The following is an 18,479-nucleotide window of genomic DNA, read 5'->3' as shown; positions in this document are numbered from 1 at the left end:
GTCGTTCTAAACTTGTAGGCAGCCAGGCCTGGGAAACAGAAGCTTGATTTCTGAAGACATCCCCGGGCAAACTCCACTTTTCCGTCCTCTGTCTTCACCCACTCTGACCTTCCTCGGTTCCAGAACTGAAGAGTGACAGGCCCAGAAGAATTCAGCCCCACCGCGATCAGCAGGCACCCCCCACACCCATGGATGCACCTTCTGGGGCGGGGGGGGGGGGGGGGGGGACTTTTCCGAGGCCCCACCCCCCCGGCTTTATACTGGAAGATGATTGGATAGCTGTAGGGAAGCAGCACTGAGAGGCTGCCCCCACACCCCTCCCCCCACCCCCTTCTCCATTTGTTGTGAGCTGTCCCTGAGATAAAGGTATAACTTGGAGCTCCCCTCCCCCTAATCCTTGAGAATTACCTAAACTTTGGATGGGATTCCCTATGTGGTCGCCAGAGGGGCGTTAAACATAGAGTCCAGTCCTGTCCCTTCCCAGCCTGCCTGAGAGCGTGTCTGCCGAGCTCCTGGCAAGCAACCCCCTCTCTCCAACCTCTAGCCACACTGGCTGTCCCTCAAAGGGGACAAGCTCCCATCGTCGTCCTCCCTTTGCCCGAAGCTTCCCCAGCATCCCTGTAGGGCTCTATTCATCCTGTAGGTCTTAGCTTAAAATCACCTCCTTGACTGTTTAGTCCCCATCACAACCGCACCTGGCTCATTCTGGCACTTGTAACTCTTGCTATGTGCCATTGCTTGAAGTCACCTATCAGGATTTTTCTTCTGGGTGCTACCTAGAGGATTGCTTTGTCAAACGGAGACAGGTTTGTGATGGGTAATTTTATGTGTCAATTGGACTGAGCTGCAGAAGCTCAGAGAGCTGGGTGTGTCCAAAGAGATTAGAATTTGAATTGGGAGAATGAATAAAGAAGATCAACCTCCCTGAGGCAGGTGGGTGTCTTCCCATCTCCTGGGGGCCTGAAGAGAACAAAAGGCAGAGGATTGGAGAAAAGGCTGTCTGCTGGAACTGGCGTGTTCATCCTTTTCTGTCCTCCAATCCCCTGCTGTGTCCTGGCTGGAGGTGTGTCTCTGGATGGCAGTGGATATAGCTTGTCGCAAACCTTCCCCCAACTCCAGTTCCTGAGTTGGCAGTCCTGACTGGACAAAGTATCAGTCGGTGGTGTTACCCCAACTATACCCCAGGAAATTGGAAACATCTGGCTCAGTGCCATCCTGGAGCACTGGTAACAAAACCCCTGTAGATCTGACTCTTTTTTTTCATTTGTTTTATTAGCATCAATATATACAAAGTGGAAAATGACTTAATTTCATAATTTTAGCTTAGAAAGTTTATTTTGCATTTTATTCTGTTTGGGCATAAAATGGAAATGAAAACTTCCCAGGAGAAATCCTACCTTTGGGGGTTCTGAACGAGCCCATGAAACCTGACCTCAGATGACCCAGTGACCACTTGAGAGCACAGGAAAGTCATACCTTTTGGACTGACCCCAAAGAAAGGTCCTTTTTTTTTTTTTTTTTTTTCCCAAGCCTCACGTTCAGCCTAAATCTACCCACATATTTTCCAAGTCCCTTCTGCTTATGTAACCATCCCGATTACATAGCCGCTTTGCTTCCTGCTGGGTTGTTTGGCAGTTGGCAAAGCTCTCAGCCTGAAGTTCCCTAGGCTCTCCGAGGAGCTGGCCACAAAGATCATTTTTAAAGCAAGTCTATGGAACTAAGTAAAGACCGCCATCAAGTAGCAGCCAGAATACTCATGTTGGATAAATAATTCTACCCCTGACCCCCTCTGAAAAGCAGAAGGATGCGCTCCAAGCTAGAGAGTTGAGTGTGTGCATTTTTAAAGCACAGGGTGGTAGCTGGCAGATACAGCTTATACGAATTAGCATGTAATACACATCATCACATGCATCCTTTGAAGCTCAGAATCTCTGTAAACGTATTTCCTCAATGTTTTAAAAACAAAGAGTAACCTATAGGAAGGCGCAGTCCACTCTCGAGTTTCTCAAGATTGTATCCTCTTCAAAAATATTTAATCCCAGTGGGTTTTAACACTGATCTTATAAAAACAGGTGGGTATGAGCTGAAATGAGATGCTTGGTAAATTTTTGGCACTATCATTATTATGTGTTTTACCTTTACATATTACAAAGACACATTCAGATATTTTAAAAAGAAAAATAGACACCAACCTGTCTTTTCAACCACACTGTACATTGTCAAGCTTGCACAACCATCTTTAGGCTAAAACAAACTTTGAAAACATGGTTACAGGTGCTGTACTACTAAGACAGAACTAAGACATTGGTATCCTGAAAAAAAAAGAAATCAACCCCTTTCTACCCATCCAACAGCCAATAAGAATTCCTGGGCTATGGGTCTGGCCAGGTTAGGGAACAGGGTTAGTCTTTATGAAAGGCAAATGTTTAGTGTTCACATAACCGTAGTATGTTCTAAAATTAAATTATCATTAATAGAGTTTTTCATTCCTGATGACCCAGGGTTAGGGTTAGAATAAGCATCAAATAGAAATAAAAGCAAAGATTGGATTCTGCCTTAAAAAAAAAAAAAGTTTGCATTATTTGCATGGCTGGTCTTTCTCCAAACATGACATTGCTCACTAATTGTCTGCAACATTTCTCCTGTTTTTCTTTTTTTTTTTTCTTCTTTCTTTCAAAAAATGGAGTGGGCTTTGGGCAGCTGGAAAGCAGCCTTTTATGATCTCTTGCTGTGCATCACAAGTGAGTGCTCGAAAGAGCACGTGTTCAGGGTTCTTTTCTGGCAGAAGGAAAATATCTGGGCCTCAGATCCCACAAGATTAAGGTCCATGCTCCTGGCTGGGAGGAGAGTGTGTGCGTGTGTACAAAGCCCACTGCTGTCTTCTGTTCCAGATGCTTCCTAAGAGAGCTCCCCAGACGTGGACTCCCAGCCATTCTCCCAAAGGTAGGGCAGCCAGAAAGGTTTTTTGTTGTTTGAAAATCAGCTATTGAAAACAATTCTAGAGAGCATGGGAAGGCACCCAAGAGGGCCCCCAAACCACTGGGCCAGCTTGCCTCTTCGACCTCTGGGCTGTCACTAGGGAGATGAATCAGCCTCGCACATGCTAGTCCATCCCTGCATCCTCACCCCCGCACCTGAATCTTCCAGATCATCACACAACCCACCAGTCCCACTGGGCTGGGGCTAAATGACCCTGATAAAATACAAGGATGCTTGGAGTTCTCTGGCGGCTCAGCCGATTATAGATCCGGAGCTGTCAATACTGTGGCTTGGGTCACTGCTGTGGAGTGGGTTCGATCCCTGGCCCTGGCCCAGGAACTTCTGCGTGCCACAGACATGGCCAAAAAAAAAAAAAAAAAAACCAACAAGGATGCTCTTGAGAGTCACAAGATGCTATGAATTCCTTTTTGGCCAGAAATCCCGCTTTCTCTTCTCACTGGAGTTTGAGTCGTGTGAGTGGGTGCTGGTCATGGCTTTAAACCTCCTATGCCTGTTCCCCGGCACCTCCATGATTAAGCATTCATACCACCACCCAACATCTAAGCAGAGCTTCAGAGAATAGAAAAGTAGTTTCTTCTTTTAGGACCCACCTTCCCTCCAAAATATGTGATTGCAGGTGTGTTCTGAAGGTGCCCCCTTTTAAAGGGACAGTGCACTTGAGCCTCCCGTATTTTGAGGGCTCTGGCATTCCAGGGAAACAGAGCTCAGCCCTGGATTTATCCCCTGTAACCCAAAGGCTTTTAACCATATGGGCGATGATGCTCATGCCTCCAAAGCCCATGGATCTACGATCATGGCTCAAGGGTGGCCTTGCTGAACACAGTGATCCACTCGGCACCTGGAGCACAAATGACCAGCTCTTTCATTGCTGAAAGAGTGTCACAGAAAAGAACATTTTATTAACTCGATTCCCTTACCCAGCATTCTCCCTCATCCGGTTCTTCACTGAAACTCTCACATCTCTCTTCTCTGAAAATTTGCCTTTGTCACTTGTCATCATTTTAGAAAGAAAACACTTTCTTAATTTGCCAGCATCCAGCGAGGCCAGGGTGGTGAAAGAGAAGGTTTCTGTAACACCCCTGCAGCTTTCAGGGGGACTGCAGAGGGGTGGGGAGGGGATGGGGCAAGACCTTCCAGAAGCTTGGAAAATTAGAAGGGAGGACACAGCTTGGTTTGGGAGCAGAGGTGTTTAAGTATCCATGCTACATTCCAACCTAATCTTGGGACTCAGACTTGGACAAAGAACTCCATGAGCATGGATCTCGAAGATGCATGCAATCTGATGCAGCCGTAGCAGGGCACTGCTGATGGGAGAAACAGCCTTTGGTTATGTTTTTTCTCTTCCCTCTGCTGCTGTGTTTGCTATTTTACTGATCCTCCACCCGCCTTCAGAGTGAGGCTGTGCCACGAGTTTGGCTGCAGCGGCAGTACATCTAACCACACCTATTTTTGATTTTAAATATAATAAATACAGCGAAGAAAACAGTAAATCATCAATAAAGTGTCCAAAGAAAAGACAGCTGACACGCTGGGGTTTTCCATCAAATGCCACGTAGTCTCTGGATGAAGTTCTCGAGGAGGTTGTAGTTGAGTTCATATGTGAAAGTTCCCATCTCAAGCGCAGCCTTCTCTAGATGGAAACCTCATATTCTCTGGTTTCCTGTGTGTGAGAGAGAGAAGCACAGATCTGATGACCCCTTGTGGGGCAGAGTGACTCATGATGGTTCTGGATCTTTACCCCTCTCTGTACCTAAGACACAGATTGGAATGTGACCTTGTAGTGCTCTTTACTCTGACCTTGAATTGCTTTAGCCCAGTGACTTATGGAAAAATGGGATAGCAGGGAGGCTTGAAAAGGGCATGTATGTTTCTGCTTGTGTCCTGCCCTCAGGCTATCATCATGAGCAGAGCATGCCTTGATGGCCCTCAGCACCAGCAAGAGGATGAAGGGTGTGGACAGCAGAGCTGAGCCACCAGCCAACAATTAGCTAGTTTCAGATGTGTGAGTGAATACTAACATACCAGGACTACCACCCAGCTGAAATTGGCTGAAAACCTTTTCCTGGGGGCTGGTGAGCAAATGACTCTTTGTGGCTTTGAGTGACTAAGTTTTGGGATTGTTTGTTACTCAGTGTTATCATAGTGCTAGGTGACTGATACATATGCTAACACATATTAATAAGGTCTGGTTTCTAAAGTGCTATTTTGCATCAGCTTGACCTTCTTTTAGGATTCAGAAACAAGCTATACAGAATGTATAAATAACATATGACCTTGTCTTTCCAGTGCCATATCCAAAATGACTATGACATGTAGGCAGCAACCAGTTCAACTTCTCCAACATTCATAGAGTGTTTGTAATATACTCCAGGCCCGCAGGGCAGAGGAACAGGGAAACAGAAGAAGTCTATGGCAGATGACAGTGTGGTGGGCAGACTGCAAGGTGGGCCTCATGATCCCTACCCTCCTGGTGTTCAGGTTCTTGTCTGATCCCTTCCCCATAACAGTGGCAGGACCTCTGATTTGCTTCTAACCAACTGAATACAGCAAAGGTGCTAGGATGTCACTTCCATGTTTACATTATGTAGGATCATGACTTCTGTCTTGCTGGGAGACTCTCTCCCTCTCTCTTGCTGACTCTGAAAAAGCAAGCTGGCATGTCATGAGCTGTTCTCTGGGGATGGACAGACACATGGAAAGGAAGGGAGCTTGACAGCCTGCAAAAAACTGAGCCCCTGGATCCAACAACCTGCCAGGAACTGGATGCCACTGATGGCCATGTGGGCTTGGACATGAGATGAGCCTCAGATGAGAATGCAGCCCTGATTGACCCTGTGATGGTAGCCTCTAAGTCCTGGACAGGACACCCTCAGACGCTATGCCCAGATGCCTGACTTAAAGAATCTATGATAAGTGTGTGTCCCTGTAGTCTCCTAAATTTGCCATAATATTGTTACATATCAACTGACAACCCACCCAGGAGGTCAGAGTAAGGAGGAGTGAGGGAAGGTTAGCGGGGACAAAGAACACGTCAAGTTTAGGCCCCCCAGTATTGGGAGAGGATTGTATTATCATTCACAGTGAATGTGAAGGTTTGCGGTTTTGCAAAGGCACAACCAGCCTTCTGGCTCTTCACACGTGCCTCTGGGCCTCTGCATATAATCTTCTGTCTTCCTGGCATCTTCTTTACCTTGTATGTCTCAGCGTTCTCAAAGATGCCTTCTCCCGCCCCCTCCAAGTGTCCTCTGTCACACACTCAGAGCACCCTGTTCTTAAAAATGGCCCTTAAAAATCCTGGTTTGTTGCCATCAAGATCTTCAAGGGCATAGTTGGTTGTTTGAGGGTCAAGGGGAGGCAGGGGAGTATCATGATGAATGGAATCAGGTTGAGTTTGCATCCTGGCTCTTGGCTGTGTGTTCTGGCTGTATGCAACCTTGACCAACTCCTTCTTCCTCTCCTTGAACCTCAACGTCCTCATCAGTCAACCCGAAACAACTGGAGAACCTATTACAAACAGTTGCGAGGATTCAAGGAGACTGTGCATTTAAGGTGCCTGGTCCATATCGCATATATGGGCCAGAGTCTCCTCTGCAAGACTATAAACGCATCAATGGAAGCACTGTGTCTGTTCAGCTCAGCTGTGTCCCTAGGACCCAACACAGATGTGGAGAATAATGCACATCGCCATTCACGAAGGAGTGGGGTTCAGAAAGACGTGTGGGAATACTAACGACGGCCCCCAGGCCACTGGTGGGCTCTGACCCATCTCAGCTGTCCCTCCATGGGTCTCTGGAGCAGCCCTTTCTTTCTGGGACCCTTCTGCTAAGAACCCATAGAGTGATAGGCTTGTTATCAGCTCACAAAAAGCCCCGGGTTCTCCAGCAGTTATCTCACTGCCTTTCTGGCAGCGGCGTGGCGAGCAGGAGGAAGTGAAACCTTTGGTTTCGATGTGGACCAGCTCACAGCAGACAAAGAGGGAAGTGGCAGGGAAAAGAGGCCCCCTTACCCCTGTCTCATAGATGGGGTTGTCGAACTCGGTTTCCACGGTGATCTGGCTGTAGGGGTGGGAGTAGACCAGGGGCAGGCGGAGGCTGGAGTAGTAGCGACATCTGGTGGAGAGATGGTTGAGGGAAGAGACGTTATTTTCCTGGACTAGGAGATGCCCTACCACCACGAAGGGGCACGGTTGGCATCACTTCCTGAGCACCAGCACCTCCCCCAGCGACAAGGTGCGTGTGTAGAAACAGCCTCTTGCAGGTGAGAATACAAGTGGGGTGAAAGTGGAAATCATCACTGCTCCCAGCCTCTAACCCCCTCGGGGACCCCCAAAGCCCTGTTCCTCCCCTTCCTGGGGAGGGGGTGGGGCTTAATGTATTTTCGCCTGTACACTGTTACGAGTTCCTCTTTAAGGCAGAGGGGGAAGAAAACGGAGTTCCCGTTGTGGCTTAGTGGTTTAAGACCTGACTAACATCCATGAGGATGTGGGTTCAATCCCTGGCCTCACTTGGTGGGTTAGGATCCGGCGTTACCCCAAGCTGCAGTGTCGGTCGCTGATGTGGTTCAGATCCCACATGGCTGGCTGTGGCTATGGCATAGGCTGGCAGCTGTAGCTCTGATTCGACACCTAGCCTGGGAACTTCCATATGTTGTGGGTTTGGCCCTAAAAAACAACAACAACAAAAGGCAAAGTGCAACAGCAATGATGATGAGCATTTATTAAGTATATCCTGTGTTGCCTCCAAGCAGCCCTTCCTGGGCGTCTACTTGGAGCTGGTCTCTGTTCCCACACCCTGTCTCTTTCCTTTATTGTGTTTATCAGAGTGTGTTACAATTTGTTTATTTCTCCTTTCCCCCTTCCAGACTGTGAGCTTCACAGGGCAGGGACCATCTATATTAGGCAAATGCCTGCCTCAGGGCCTTTGCATATGCTGCTTCTCTACCGGGAATCCTCCTCTCCCAGAGATCTGCATAATTTACTGGTTACTTTTGAGTTCTTACTCAAATGTCATTTCTCGGTGGGGCCTCCTCCACCTCCCCCATTTATTTTTATTTTATTTTACTTTATTTTAGTCTTTTTAGGGCCACACCTGTGGCATAAGGAGGTTCCCAGGCTAGGGGTCTAATCAGAGCTATAGCTGCCAGCCTACTCCACAGCCACAGGAATGCCAAATCTGAGACACGCCTGCAACCTACATCACAGCTCACAGCAACGCTGGATCCTTAACTCACTGAGAGAGGCCAGGGATGGAACCTGCAACCTCATGGTTCCTAGTCGGATTCATTTCTGCTGGGCCATGATGGGAACTCCTACTTCCTCTGTTTAAAAAGCAACCACTGGGGAGTTTCCATCATGGTGCAGTGGAAACGAATCTGACTAGGAACCATGAGGTTGTGGGTTTGATCCCTGGCCTTGCTCAGTGGGTTAAGGATGTGGTGAAGGTCGCAGATGAGGCTTGGATCTGGCATTGCTGTGGTGTAGGCCAGCGGCTACAGCTCCAATTAGACCCCTAGCCTGGGAACCTCCATATGCCATGGGTAGGGCCCTAAAAGTACAAAAAGACAAAAAAAAAAAAAAAAAAAAAGCAACCACTGCTCACTGCCCAGATCCCTTTTTCTCTCTTCTAAGCTTTCTTTTTCTTCCCGCATTTATCACTTTCTATTGTACTACTTACTTTTTATTTTCTTTTTTTCTTTTCTTTTCTTTTTTTTTGCCACACTGACAGCATGTGGAAGTTCCTGGGCCAGAGATTATAGCAGTGACCTGAGCCATCATAGTGAAAATGCCAGATCCTTAACTGCTAGGCCACCAGGAAACTCCCTACTTACTTTTATTGTATAGTGTATTGCCTGTCTTTCCTCATTAGAACCTCATTAAAACCATTTGTTTTGTTTACAGTGATGGTCTTAGAGCCCAGAAAATAGCCCAGCGCATAGCAGGTGCTCAATAATTGTGAAATTGAATGAATTGGTGAATATAATATCCTAGCCATGGCTGAATACCTTCCTCATTAAAGATAGGTTCTAAGATCCCCAACACCTGGGACGATGACATTAGATGGCCAATACATATTTTTTTGAATAAGAGAATGAATGAATGACAGCATAGATGAGTCCATGTGCCTGGCAATAGGAAATGTCTCCCTCCCCCTAAACCCCCGTTCCACGAGATCTGGGACAGTGTCTGTGTGATCTGCTACAGAGGGCTGATCTAAAGATTTCCCCCAGAGTTGAACTGAATCACACCATCCCTACCAATGCCATTGTCCCCAAAGCTAAGGGCAGAGACCCCAAGACTCAGAGAGGGTACACGCGCTGTCTCCTAGTGTGCTGGTGGTTCAGTGGATGGCAGCCCCCACCCCCACCCAGAGCCCTGCCCCGTACCTGGTGATGTAAATGTAGGCGCCTCCCAGCAGTAAGGAGATGATGAGGACCGGGATGAAGATGGCCAGCGCCATGTTTCCCCCTTCCAGAGATGTCTCGGCTGCCGCTTCTGCTACTAAACACACAGCCAGTGAGGGCACCTGGCTGCCAGGCGAGCCCCTGCCCTCCCAGGCCTGCACCCACCCAGAGAGCTGATGCCACTGAGCCATGGCCACTGGAGAACCCTCTCCAGAAGGGAGGAGAGGCAGAGACGAGAGGAGATGATGCTGGCTCTTTGCAACAGAGCCCAGACCCTCCCTTGGCTGGGGGGGTCAAAATGCTACCAAGAATGACACTCTTTTAACCCATGTTCTTGGGGGGGGGGTGGTTACCAGTTGAAATATAGTTAAAATTCAGTTCAAGGGACGATTTGGAGAAAATCCCAAATGTGCTCACTGGAACAGCAGACTGGCTTGACATTCCATGGAAAAGAGGGAGCTTGTGTCTAGACTGACAGGTCCTTCCCAGAGCTGCTTAATCAGACTCTCCAGCAGAGGGCGCTGGGCAGCCAGGTCAGTTCTCAGCGCCGCACAGCGTGATACCTTGGAGGCCACGGGCTGCACACTCTGGTGCTGCCTGCTACCTCCCAACGGTGTATGGAAATCACACGAACTGTGATGATTACTGTGGAGGTGGGAGGTGGGGATGGGGGCGTTTTCCCAGCGAGGCTTGAGGGAAGACCCCCACATCCCTTCTGGACACGTGGCCTCCATCCCTTTGCATTCTCCAAGGCCACGTCTAACAGAGCCTGGCTGTACACCCATCTATAATCCATTAGCCACCACTCTTTGGGTCTGAAAAATCAATCCTAATATCCATGATAAAAGCGTGAGCACAGAGCTTTACTCTGGTCTCATCCTTTCTGAGCAACCCAGGCCTTTGAGAGTTTCTCATGGTTCATCGGTCAGCAGAGCAGAAGGAAGGGCCCAAAGCAAAGGAAGGACCTGAAGAGAGCCTAGCACCATAAATGCCTTTCCAGGGGAGTGACTAAGATGTTCCCCCCTCTACCCCCACATATATTGAACCCTAGCTTTGTCTGCTTGGATTAAAATGTCATCTGCTGCAAAAAAGACCAAAGACATGTAATTCCCATCTCTCCAGGTTCTGGGTGAACTACTTATTGTCAGAAAGATAAGTGGCTCCAAAAGAATTTTTAAAAATGTCAAATTTGTCAAAACCCTATTTTTTTTAAAAGAATGAAACAAAATAATTTTTTTCCTTATTTTTTTTTTAAGCAAAGTGAGTAGTTTTGTACTACACTGAATGAAGGTTATATAGAATGCAGAACATTTTATGTATGGGAGGGGTTGAAAAGGGAAGGAACCACAAGAACAAAATCTTGGGTCCCCTTTAGCATCTGTTCCACATTAATAAATCTCACTTGGTAATTTCTAGCAAAAGAACAGAAAGCAAGGGGAGGGGATCCAGCTATGCTGGGGAAGAGAAGACAGAGGGGAAAACAGACCACTGAGCATCCCCTGGGGAGGACCGTTCCCCCCCAAACCAGGAAGATGCGAGCATGGAAGCTGAGCATCTTTGGACTTAGTTCCTCAAATAGCACCACGTGGCTGAAAATGCTACAAGAGGGCTATGCCTTTCTCAGGCACATACCATTCTCAGGTGTTTTGACCTCGTCCTTATGAAAAACTGGCACCAGATCTCTTTTGGGTCATAAGTTGCCAATTCAAAGATTTTTTTTTCTTTATGATAACATTTGTTTTAAAATTAACTCCAGCAGTGGGAAGGCCGAATTTTTGCTTATTTTTTTTTTTTAAGCACCTGGATAAGGACATTGAAAGACCTGCCCTTGCTCTCTGCTCTCAGCTTGGCTTATTAGATTTTTCCATCGTAGGACTCACCTTCTAAAGCGTGTTCAAAGCTGTCCTGATTAACTGAAAGAGAAGCCAGAAGCATTGGTCAATGTCGGGTGAATGCACCCTGTCTGCATGAAATGAAACCCCCAGAATGTCTGTGTCATGCTTTTAAAAATCTTGGGCTACCGGAATTAGTGCAAATGCCTGAGTTCCTTCCTAAGTTCCTGAGAGAAGATGAGATAGATACAAAAGAAACAGGGCAATAATTACTACATATTCACCACTAGTCAGATACTGTGTGTGGAGAGTTTTATGTATATTTCATTTGCACATGGAACGCTCATGACATTCTCATGAGGTAGATGCTAGTACGGTCCCCATTTAACAGATGAGCAAACACAGGTTCAGAGAAGCCAAGTAACTGGAACTCTCTGGAGTTCATTCACTTCCCCGCCTTCTCTGGACAACTGCTTGCAAGTTCAGAATAACAGGGGCTGGCATCTTCGTGCTTTGGTCTCAAACTCATCCAGATAGCTGAACACAAGAACATACCCACATGGACAGGGTTCAAGGATGCCAAGCCCCAGAGTGAAGGGCTCTGATGAAAAGACTATAGGATAAGGTCATGGGAAGGGGTGGCCCCCAAAGGCCCAGCTGTCGTCATGTCCTAATCCAGAGACTTCCTAAACAGTGCCTTGGTCAAAGTGACTCGCTGACTGTCGTCATTACCATGTGATGGTAAACACATCAGTCTTACTAAAAACTAGCTTACTAACTATCTGGGTACAGACAGCTCTGGAGCCAGGCCATTAAGAAAAAGGGCAGATGCTCTCCATTCAAGGCATGAATTGGACCTTGACTGTCTGTCTGGGAGGGCACGAGCTCCCATGGAATGTTAGAAATGGGAGGAAATGTTGAACCTCTGATTGTGATCAGCGGGCCCTCGGTGACAGGTGCTAAAATGCAGCTTCCTGGGCCCTTTCCTGGATCTGCCAGGGAGGCATCTTTGGGGGTGGACATCTGCAGCTCTCGCCAACTCCCCAGTAATTCTGGTGCTGCTGAACCAGCCACCGACTCTCCTTTAGAAACCCCGATCTGAACTCACCCAGTTATTTCATACTAGGGGAAACCAAGGTCAGAGACCACTGCCTCAAATGGGCCTCAAATTCAAAGTGCATGTGATCAACCCAGAGCCTGTTAAAAATGCTTATTCTAGGAGTCCTACCCCCACTGATTCTGATTTTATAGATATGGGACTAATGAACGGCCTGGGTGATTTAGATGCTCGGGTGACTGGTAGGTGGGAGGCTCATGGCAGCCTGCTGAAGAAGAGGCAGGGAAATTATAATTAGGAGAGGGAGTTCCCATTGTGGCTTAGTGGGTTAAGAACCTGATGTAGTGTCCATGAGGATGTGGGTTCCATCCCTGACCTCACTCGGTGTTAAGGATCCAGTGTGAGTGTAAGCTGTGGTGTAGGTTGCAGATGTGGCTTGGATCTGGCGTTGCTGTGGTTGTGGCATAGGCTGGCAGCTGGAGCTCCAATTCAACCCCTGGCCTGGGAACTTCCATATGCCACAGAGGCGTCTGTAAAAAGGAAAAAACAATTAGGAGAAGTGGGTTCAAATCCTAGCTTTGTCTCGTACCAGCTGTGTGGTTTTGGGAAAGTCAATGAGCTTCTCTGAGCCTCTTTGTCCAATATGCGTGAAACAGGTAAGCTGACTCACCTATCTCAGAGTATAGTCATGAAGTGTCAATGAAGTGACTCAGGGACTATATTTTTTATATAGGTAAAATTCACATAACACAAAAGTAACCATTTTCATATTCAATGTATAATTCAGCAACCTTTAGTACATCCACCAGGTTGTGCCACTGCCACCTCTCTCCAGTTCTAAAACATTTTCCTCATCTCAGAAGGAAACTCTGTATCAGTAACTCCTTCCTTTCCCCAGCCCCTGGGAAGTCTTGAGTCCCGTCTCTATGGATCCACCTATTCTGGGTATTACATTCAAATGGAATCATACAATATGTGACCTTTTGTGTCTGGATTCTTCTACTGAGCATAGCCTTTTCAAGGGTCATCCATGTCATAGTGTCATAGCAGGGTTTAGTACTTCATGTCTTTCTATGGCTGAACCACATTCCCTTGTGTGAATATACCACATTCTGCTTATCCATTTTGTCACTGATAGACATTTGGGTTATTTCCATCTTTTGTGAATAATGCTGCCATGAACATTCATGTACAAGCATTGGTTTGAATCCCTGTTTTTCAGTTTTCAATTACTTTGTGCCTATACCTAGGAGTAGAAATTCTGGCCGGGAAAGTATTTTTAAGCCCTAATGCTGAACTTCATGAATAGGCATCTGGGGATCCCTTGAAATTATGGGTTGCAAGGATAAACATAAACACTGCACATTTCTGTTCTCCCTGGTGAGAGAATTCAGAGCTTCCTACCTGATTCCCAAAAGGGTATTATTACCATAAAAGGTTAAATACACTCAAACATATTGAGGCTATGATTGTGAATTTCACACTTCCAAGACATAGACAAACGGATCCAAGTCTCGCCAGGTGTGTAATAACTTAATTTCAACGATAACTATTTCACTGATTCTGAAATACATTTTCCCCCTTTTTACATCTCTGAGATGGAGCGGGGCCAGTGTGTTACAATCAACGGGGTGTTAAAATTGCTGCCACCAGGTGGCGCTCACGATGCTCGTGCATGCACAAATTTCCCCATCCTCTGCCTTGGAGGATGGGTGGGAGCAGCTCGGGACCACGCCCCAGGGGCCACAGGGGAACAGCTGTGGAACCAAGTGGTTGGGGGAAGGGGTGCAGGAGACAGGAAACGTTTAAGCCCATGCTCTTCAAGCGGGAGTCAAAAGATTTTTTTATGATAAAAATCTAAGCCCTCGTAGTAAGTAAAAACAAAGATGCTAAGCCAGGAGAAGGCACAGTGTCATAGTTTAATTGGCAGCTATTTCCTTCTTTCTCAGCGGTGCAGGAAAGAGTGGTGGCATCTTAGATCTAGTGCAACACAGGAGCTCGCCTTTTTAGAGCAGATTTAGAATTGCTGCAAGTCAGTCCTGACTTCTCTGTATCCCTTAGTCCCTGAGGAATTGGGTCAGTTTCCTTACCTTTACAGACAGGCAGTGGCCCGTTCCAGTGGGATGGCTGTCCCAGGATGCAGCGGATGGTCACTTCGCCCATGAGCTCGAAGCCCTCATAGCACATGAAGGTGAGGGACTCTCCTGGCAGGTAGAGCCGCTTGTATAGGATTTGGTACCCGTTTTCAGGTAACCCTGGGTTGTCACATGCCAGGGACTCCTCCGCTGAAATGCAAGCCAAAAAGAGCTCTGATGAGATGATGCACATCTCTGCAGACTCCTCAGAGCCTGTGCAATCTGAGGCCAGTCTCTCTGGCATCATTTCTCAGTGCTCCCGCCTCACATTGAACTGTTTCCAGCACCTCAAACTCACCTTTCCCTCTCTTGCCTCTGGGCATGGGGTACACATGGGCACAGTAGAATGTCCTGTGCTGTGGCATCTGGGTTAAAATCTGGGTTCTGCTACTTACTAGCTGTGTGACATCCAGCAAGAGCCACGACCTCTCTGAGCCTCAGTTTCCTCATCAGTAAAATGGGAGTAAGAGCAGTACCTACCTCCTAGGCACTTGGAAGATTAAATAAGATAATGTGTGCAAATGTAGGTACTCAGTAAATGATGGGCAGCAGTGTTGCTAAATTATGAACTATTCTTCTTGCCTCTTACCTTATACCTCACCTGCCCACCCAGTCTGGGTAAGTTTTACCTTTTGATACTCAGTCCTTATGTCTCCTCCCCCAGGAAACCTTTCCTGATGCCCCCACCCCTAACTGAGTCATTAATCTTTTTGGTTCTTCCTCCACCACAGCATCGCATATACTTTATTGTATTTAATTATTTAGTATCAGTTTCCCTCACGGGAGATGAGCCTCTTACAGCATACTGGAAGCCCAGGGCCTAGTATACAGTAGGAACATCATAAATGACCCCAAATACACAGTAGGAGCACCATAAATGACACCCGGTAGCTTAAGACCTATTGCCGAATTGAACCTGCTGCTTTAACCCATTCCAGGGCCAGTGGGTGATCTAGTTCCTTTTCAGCACCTGGATGAAATGGATGGACAATAAAACTGCTTTGCACACAATACTACACATCCTATAACATTAAAAAAATTATAGTCTCCCAAGGCTACAGAAATAAAAACAAAAATAAACCAATGGGACCTAATCAAGCTGACAAGCTTTTGCACAGCAAAGGAAACCATAAGAAAACCAAAAAGACAACCTACAGAATGGGAGAAAATAGTTTCAAACGATGCAACTGACAAGGGCTTAATTTCTAAAATATACAAACAACTTATACAACTCAACAGAAAAAAAAAAAACCCAACAACTCAATTGAAAAATGGGCAGAAGACCTGAATAGACATTTCTCCAAAGAAGATATACAGATAGCCAACAGGCACATGAAAAAATGCTCAACATCACAAATTATTAGAGAACTGCCAATCAAAATTACAATGAGGTACCACCTCACACCGGTCAGAATGGCCATCATTAATAAGTCCACAAATAACAAATGCTGGAGGGGGTGTGGAGAAAAGGGAACCCTCTTGCACTGTTGCTGGGAATGTAAACTGGTACAACACTATGGAAAACAGTATGGAGGTACCTCAGAAAACTAAATATAGAACTACCATATGATCCAGCAATCCCACTCCTGGGTATATATCCAGACAAAGCTTTCACTGAAAAAGACACATGCACCCATCCCTATGCTCATAGCAGCATTATTCACACTAGCCACGCCATAGAAACAACCTAAATGTCCATTGACAGATGAATGGATTAAGAAAATGTGATATAGATACACAATGGAATACTACTCAGCCGTAAAAAGAACCAAATAGGGAGTACCCATTGTGGCGCAGTGGTGAACGAATCCGACTAGGAACCATTAGGTGTGGGTTCGATCCCTGGCCTTGCTCGGTGGGGTCAAGGATCTGGCGTTGCCGTGAGCTGTGGCATATGTCACAGACGTGGCTTGGATCCCACGTTGCTGCGGCTCTGGCATAGGCTGGCAGCTACAGCTCTGATTAGACCCCTAGCCTGGGAACTTCCATATGTCATGGGAAGTAGCCTTAGAAAAGGCAAAAAGACAAAAAAAAAAAAAAAACCAAAACAAAACAAAACAAAATAATGCCGTTTGCAGCGACATGGATGGAATTAGAGACTCTCATACTAAGTGAAGTCAAAAAAAGAAAGACAAATACCATATGATACCATTTATATCTGGAATATAATATATAGCACAAATTAACCTATCTACAGAAAAGAAACAAATTCATGGACTTGGAGAACAGATTCGTGGTTGCCAAGGGGGAAGCGGAGGGAGTGATATAGACTGGGGGTCTGGGGTTAATAGATGGAAGCTATTGCATTGGGAGTGGATAAGCAATGAGATCTTGCTCTGTAGGACAGGGAACTATACCTAGCCACTTATGATGGAACATGATGGAGGATAATGTGAGAAAAAGAATGTATATATATGTATGGGTGGGTCACTTTGTTGTACAGCAGAAATTGACAGCACATTGTAAATCAACTACAATAAAAAATTTAAAAATTGTATTATTAAAAAATGTAAACTGTGGTAACATCTGCATAGTATAAAATTTACCATCTTGGAGTTCCCGTCATGGCTCAGTGTTTAACGAATCTGACTAGGAACCATAACATTATGGGTTTGATCCCTGGCCTTGCTCAGTGAATTAAGGATCTGGCATTGCTGTGAGCTGTGGTGTAGGTCGCAGATGAGGCTCGGATCTGGTGTTGCTAGGGCTCTGATGTAGGCCGGCGGCTACAGCTCTGATTAGACCCCTAGCCTGGGAACTTCCATATGCCCTAGAAAAGACCAAAAAAATATTTTGTTTTTTTTTACCCATCCTAACCATTTTAACTGTACAGTTCAGTAGTGTTAAGTACCTTCCCACTGTTGTGCAATCCATTTCCAAAATTCTTTTCATCTTCCCCAAGTGGAAACTCTGTACCACAAATCACTAACTTCCCACCCCTCTTCCTAACCAACCCTTGGCAACCGTCATCCTGCTTTCTGTCTCTATGAACATGACTATTCTAGGAACCTCATAGAAGTGGAATCATACAGGATTTGTCCTTCTGTGTCTGGGTTACTTCACTTTAACATGTCCTCAAGGTTCACTCATGTTATAGCAGGGGTCAGAATTTCCTCCCCCTTTTTTTAAGGCTGAACCATATTCCATTGTATGGATAAACCACATTTTGTGTCTTCATTCATCCACTGACTGACACTTGAATTGCTTCGCCCTTTGGCTCTGATGAGTAATGCTGCTACCAACATGGATGTGCAATACCTCTTGGAGACCCGGCTTCAATTCTTTGGGTACATACCCGGAAGTGGAATTTTTGAGGAACCTCCATACCATTTTCTGCAGCGGCAGCACCATTTTACATACTCACAGAGAACAAGAGTTTCTTTTTTTATTTTTATTTTTTGCTTTTCGGGGCTTCACCCACGGCACATGGAGGTTTCCAGGCTAGGGGTTGAATGGGACCTACAGCTGCCGGCCTATGCCACAGCCACAACAATTCTGGATCTGAGTTGCGTCTGCGACTGACACCACAGCTCACAGCAATGCCAGATCCTTAACACACTGAGCGAGGCCAGGGATTGAACCCACAACCTCTTGGTTCCTAATCGGATTCATTTCTGCTGAGTCACAATGGGAACTCTGTGACCAAGGGTTTCAATTTCTCCACACCCAACCTAAAATACTTTTTTTTTTTCTGGATCTTGCTTTGCTGTATGAAGACCCAAGTCTTTACCTATCACAGCTGCACCTGCCAACAGCGTTTCAGAGAAACAAGCTTCTGTCAACAGCTTACAATACTTGATTAGTGAAACTCTCGGAAGAAATGACATGCTGTCTTTTTCACCTGAAGGATTCCTGTAATATATGAGTGATTCTTACAACTTACTTGTGTAATTCCCCAGCTTGTCATCATCCCAACTCTGCAGATCCTCAGATCAGAACACGGAACAGGTGGGTCTTTTATTATTTCCTACCAGATGATTCAGATGCACAGGAGAAGAAGCAGGGTCTCCTGGCTGGGCTTTGTCCATCTGCATCTTGCCTCCTCTGGTGGTTTTA

General features: G+C 46.3%; 1 protein-coding gene across 1 annotated transcript in view; it reads right to left on the bottom strand.

The window, feature by feature from the left end:
- Positions 1-2,105: 2,105 nt before the first annotated feature.
- SEZ6L (seizure related 6 homolog like) overlaps positions 2,106-18,479 on the bottom strand; it is a 205,430-nt gene continuing 189,056 nt past the window's right edge. The window contains exons 14-18 of the mRNA XM_013983000.3: positions 14,379-14,573; positions 11,280-11,312; positions 9,382-9,496; positions 7,007-7,109; positions 2,106-4,660 (exon numbers count right to left, since the gene is read on the bottom strand). Of these exons, the coding sequence (XP_013838454.3) occupies positions 4,631-4,660; positions 7,007-7,109; positions 9,382-9,496; positions 11,280-11,312; positions 14,379-14,573 (476 nt within the window). The 3' untranslated portion in view covers positions 2,106-4,630. The remainder of the gene's footprint in view (positions 4,661-7,006; positions 7,110-9,381; positions 9,497-11,279; positions 11,313-14,378; positions 14,574-18,479) is intronic.

Source organism: Sus scrofa, chromosome 14, assembly GCF_054392235.1.
Source record: "Sus scrofa isolate SSC_HxYL_T2T_F1_AM1 chromosome 14, Sscrofa_HxYL_maternal_Yorkshire_Landrace_v2.0, whole genome shotgun sequence".
NCBI lineage: Eukaryota > Metazoa > Chordata > Mammalia > Artiodactyla > Suidae > Sus > Sus scrofa.
The sequence above is the reverse complement of the archived record's forward strand: the minus strand, read 5'-3'. Positions and strand labels throughout refer to the sequence as shown.